At 44.1% G+C, this 5219-nt stretch overlaps 2 protein-coding genes across 2 annotated transcripts in view; both read left to right on the top strand.

Moving 5' to 3' along the window:
* The window catches only part of CKS2 (CDC28 protein kinase regulatory subunit 2), a 6583-nt gene extending 3699 nt beyond the window's left edge, over positions 1-2884 (top strand). The window contains exons 2-3 of the mRNA XM_019472641.1: positions 1189-1316; positions 2548-2884. Of these exons, the coding sequence (XP_019328186.1) occupies positions 1189-1316; positions 2548-2600 (181 nt within the window). The 3' untranslated portion in view covers positions 2601-2884. The remainder of the gene's footprint in view (positions 1-1188; positions 1317-2547) is intronic.
* Positions 2885-4636: 1752 nt separating this feature from the next.
* SECISBP2 (SECIS binding protein 2) overlaps positions 4637-5219 on the top strand; it is a 30147-nt gene continuing 29564 nt past the window's right edge. Inside the window, exon 1 of the mRNA XM_019472639.1 lies at positions 4637-4646. Within this exon, the coding sequence (XP_019328184.1) occupies positions 4637-4646 (10 nt within the window). The remainder of the gene's footprint in view (positions 4647-5219) is intronic.

The following is a 5219-nucleotide window of genomic DNA, read 5'->3' as shown; positions in this document are numbered from 1 at the left end:
GCGCCGCCCCAGCGAAGCGGCTGTGGCGGAGCTGGGGTCGGGGAGCGCTCGGCCCCCGCTGACTGAGACCGGGGGTGGCGACCGCCGTGCAGTGCGTGGGGGTGGCCAGCGTCTCCCGCCCCGCTGGTGGCGCTAGCGCTAACTCCGCGGGGCGGCGGCGGCGCCTCTCCCTGGGGAGGAGGGCTTGGGCCGTGCGGGCTGCCTCGGGCCCTGCCGCCTCACCCGCGTAGGTGCTGAAGCGGGGAACTCAAAGCCTTGTGTTCAGGATGCTCTACACGGCGAAGAGTAACGTCTCGTGCTGTCTCAGTTCGAGCTCCGAGCGTGGATGAAGCATGCGTTTCGATTAAGCCATCGGCTTTGAAGACAGTTCGTAAGGCTGCGTCAAAACATGGTAGTAATAAACGTAGCTCATAAAGCCTTCGAGGCAGTGCTCTCTGCTGGTTTTGAAAGCTATGCTTATAGCACCAGTCAGTTCTGGATTATAATTGATACTGTTGAAGTTCAGTCCTCTAGGCTGACTTGAAAGCTTTACTACAAATCAGGCTTTTTTTTCCTCTGTGTAGAGGTCTAAGTGTCCCTCATACCAGCTGACTCTTACGATCTCAAAAACAAGATTGAATGCTTTGCTTTCTGTTAAGTGATAAAGGTACTTGCAAATGTGGAGAGCAGGCTGTATGTTTTTCCTCAGCTGACAGATCAGGCTCTTAAGCCATGTTAGCGTTCTATCTTTCTAAACCAGTACTGTAGTCTCTGTGGAAAATACATTGTTGGTTACAAAATGCAAAATACAAACAAGAGTGACTTTATCAATCATTCTAAACGTCCAAAGTCCTTATTTTTCAAATTGCTGATATGACGGCCAATTGCCAGGAACACATACTTCTATACAAGTAGCATGGTTAGAGCATGCAGGGGAAGTAATGTCTTCTAGGAAGTAGGTTGACTGTTTCAATATACAGTTGCATTACAGAGTAATGTTTAGTAAACAAAGTGAAGGTAAAACTGGCTTCTGCGACGGATGCTTCATAATCAAACTAGTGGTATTGGTCAGTACCCTAGGCTTCTTTATAGGGAATGCTGCTATTCATAACTGAACTTGTTTACTGTCTTTCAGTGTAGATCTGTGCAAGTTTTCTAGCATGCGCAGGCATTAGTGTATGTAGTGTGTGTTTAATTAAACCTCTACAGACATGTGATGCTGCCAAGAGAACTTTCAAAACAAGTGCCAAAATCCCATCTGATGTCTGAAGAGGAGTGGAGACGACTTGGTGTTCAGCAAAGTCTTGGCTGGGTTCACTATATGATCCATGAGCCAGGTAAGTGTATCTTAACAGAATTAGATGAACAAGAGAGTCAAAAATATCAACTGCCTGGTGCTCAGCTGAAGTGTGTACTGCATAATTGCTCCTGCTGTGGAACCCAGCTGGAATTCACTACTGAATGTTGAGTCCTCTTTATCTCCTTGCTATTTTAGCCAATTGGCAACAAAGGCAACATAACAGCCTTTATTTTAAACCTTCACATCTTGCTCCCAGAACTGCAAAATGCTAGCCTTGTCCTAGGTATGTGTGGTCTATCAGTGGACAAAACATGCCAGACTGGAAACTGTTCCTACCTGTGCCTATAGAAACTGGCTTCTTGTGAGCTCTTGAATAATGTTAGTATCTCAGTGACTGAACCAAACTTTATGTAGCAGATCTTTAAATCATAAAGCTGACACTTTTTGTACAAAAACTTAATAGATGCTCATGTAGATAAGGTCCTGTATTAATGCTCTGAAAAGTCTACAGCAGTTTTTCACTCTAGTTATACAGCCTACTAAAAGCAGCACTTAAAACCAGTCTTTCACTTAATGGGGTGTGAAGCCCTAAAACTCCAACGAGGATGTACTGAAAACAGCTGTTCAAGGTAAGTTACCATTGACAAGCCTGACTAAAAAGTAACTGGTGATAGATGGATTGCAGCAGTGTGGAGTTCCAAGTTTCTGAAGAACCAGGTGAAGAAATTAGCGTAACCTTCCACCATTTCCCTTACCTGGGCACCTTGAATACTTCAGGCTTTTTTGGAGGAGTTTACAGTTAACTCAGAGCAATAATAATAATGTAAGCTGGCTGTACTAACTAGGGTGGATTTTGTTGATGCTTGACACCATGTACCTAACAAGGACAGCATCAGCAGTTTGTTAGTCTAAGTTACAGTAACAAAGCTCATCAAATAGCCCAATGTAGAGAGACAGAGTTAGTACCAATGCTAACTAAAAATACTCTGTTTTTCCAGTACTTCCTTCCTGTGAGTGTCTTAAGTTTATGATACTGGCAACATTTGGTATAAAACTCTCAAAAGCACCTGTTTTGACTGTTGTAAGGTTACTGCAAAGCTGGTCTGTAAATACTACACATAGGGCCGTGTTTGTGGACTTGACTTCTTAATCTGCTTATTGTTTGACAGCAAGCTTCAACTATTGTTCCAGTCTTCTCAAATGGAAGAAATCCCAGTAATCAAGACTTAGCTGACAGACTGACACTTTGTTCAATTTTATTTCCACAGAACCGCATATTCTTCTCTTCAGAAGACCTCTTCCAAAGGATGAGCAGAAATGAACCATTGTCTATAAATTTTCTCCTAAATCTTCTGGAACTATGTATATGAGTGTATATATGTTGGTAGTATTCAGTGAATACTTTAAAATGTACAAAACATACATCCATACCTGTGCATGAGCTGTATTATTCACAGCAACAAAGCTCAGTCAAATGCAATTCCAAGTAGGCTGCTATGGTGTTCAAAGAGTGATGAAGTTACCTTCTTTACTGTTAATGTAAGTGCCTATCTGACTTTTCAGTGAATTTTGTTTATTAAAGATTACGTATTGCATGTTCTGACTAGATGATCACTTGTTACCTGTGTTCAATAACTTTTGCACTCAGCTTTTCTGAAGTGTAGCATGTCCAAATCCAGTGGCTCACCTGTTTGCTTAGTAGAAGGTATAAAGAAATAAACTATTTTTAATGTTTTATAAAACCTAAATGTCTAGAGTTCTAATTCACCAGACAAAACAAATATTAATTGTATTAAAAGTTCTAATTCACCAGACAAAACAAATATTGTCTTAACATGTTAAGAGTACCTACTTAAGAAAAAAAATTAACTTAGTGAGCCTATTTCATTTCTCTGCAAGAATTATTTTGTCCTACAGGCCAATGTTTCTAACCCTGATTTGAATTGGGAACTGCAGGCAATCTGAAAAGCAAGCCGGCAGTGATAGGTAATTCTCAGACTGGTGTCTGGCATGCTCAAATTATGGGGCTCTGTAGTTGATATAGGTTATAACGGTATTAATTATTCTGCAATGACTACTTGTCATCCTATTTCTTACGAGGTGCCTGGTGATAGGACGCAAGGGAATGGCTTAATGCTGCGTCAGGGTTATTCACCGAGGGTGGTCGAGCACTGGAACAAGCTCCCTGGGGAAGCGGTCATGGCAGCAAGCCTGTCGGTGTTAAGGAAGTGTTTGGACAACGCTCTTGGAGATATGGTTTAACTTTGAGGTTGCCCTGTGTGGGGTCAGGAGTTGGACTTGATCTTTGTGTGTCGCTTCCAACTCAGGATATTCAATGATGACTTGGTATAAACTTGTCTTAAGGTGTTAGTAGTACTTAGTATTTCATAGAGATGTTTTTGTGCTTGTTTGATTTACTTTGGTAGTACCAGTTTATCTTTCTGCTGCAAACTTTATTAGTCTGGGGTTTTAGCCTGCACTTCTCATCTTGCATCCTGTTTTTTCTGGGAAGCTAGCTTAGAATCATAGAATAGTTTGGGTTGGGAGGGACTTCTAAAGGTCATCTAGTCCAACCCCCCTGCCGTGGGCAGGGACATCTTCAACTAGATCAGGTTGCTCAGAGCCCCGTCCAGCCTGACCTTGAATGTTTCCAGGGATTGGGGCATCCACCACCTCTCTGGGCAACCTGTCCCAGTGCCTCACCACCCTCAGCGTAAAAAATTTCTTCCTTATATCTAGCCTAAATCTACCCCCCTTTAGTTTAAAGCCATTCCCCCTTGTCCTGTCCCAACAGGCCCTGCTAAAAAGTTTGCCACCATCTTTTTTAGAAGCCCCTAATAAAACAGCTTGTACTCTGTCTTTGTGTAGGCAGTAGTGGTTTAGAAGAGTTGTCAAAGTAAACCGAGCACTTTTCATCTGACAAAAGCAGCTGCTGGTTGTAGGACAGTGTGAACTCAATTTCCTCACCATATAAAAGGTTGGGCCAATACAGTGAAACTCTGATCAGCCCTTTCTTAGGGAGTTGTGTGCCAGCAAAGGTGAGCTGCTGGGTGGACTTGATCTGACAAGTTCAGAGGCAATAAATTGCATCAGAATGATCACTGTGGTGTCTTGGGACCCTGTACTAGTAGCCATACAATCAGATTTTTTTTAAAAGGTGCTTCAGTACATTTGGTGTTTGGTTAACTGTATAGTAGTACTGGTGGTTGTGTCCGGCTCATCTCAAATGCAAGCTAGTGTTACATCTGTGTGGGATTTGGGAGGCCAACAAAAACAGGAACATCTGCATGTAGCTTAACTGATAAAGTACGTGCTCTCCCTGTGTAATGTGTGCTTGCGATTAAGGTTGTTATGGTGATGGATAGAGGTAAGTAACCTGCCAAATTTGGTGAGGAAAATAACCCTTGTGGTCTTTCCTCTAAAGTTGCTCGAGCTGTCTGTCTCGGTGGCGGTCAAATGGTCTGTAATAGGCTCTCAGTGCTGAAGCGTAAGACTTTACAGTCTTACCCTTAGAGCGGGGCTCTCCAAGGGCCACGCGGACGCCTTAATTAGAAGACCCATCGGCAACAATCTTGAGCTGTGCTTAAGCCCTGCTTTTCCTCAGGGCTTTGGCACCAGCGCCCTGGGCGTTGTCTCTTGATGTCCCGCTGCCATTGGCGGTCCTGAAAAGGCCGCCTGCTAATCTGTCGCCTGTAAGTGCCTACCTTTGTGCCCTCCTGTCCCTTCTCTTGGGGGACGGGTATCCGCTGCACACGACGGTAGGACGGCTCAGACGGGATCGATCCCCAGATGCTGTCTGTACCTGTGCCTTCAACTACTCGGCCGGGGCCGCTCTTGGCCCATGCGGTGGCATAGCTCGCCGGTTTCTCCAACGCGCAGCCGCAGTTTATGTGACCGCGCTGCAAACGTTGGCTGTTCTCTCAGAAAATCGTCCCGGGCT

The sequence above is a fragment of the Aptenodytes forsteri genome, unplaced genomic scaffold (assembly GCF_000699145.1).
Source record: "Aptenodytes forsteri isolate BGI_AS27 unplaced genomic scaffold, ASM69914v1 Scaffold220, whole genome shotgun sequence".
In the NCBI taxonomy this organism is placed as follows: domain Eukaryota; kingdom Metazoa; phylum Chordata; class Aves; order Sphenisciformes; family Spheniscidae; genus Aptenodytes; species Aptenodytes forsteri.
Note: the sequence above shows the minus strand (reverse complement) of the source record. Positions and strands in the feature narration are given on the sequence as shown.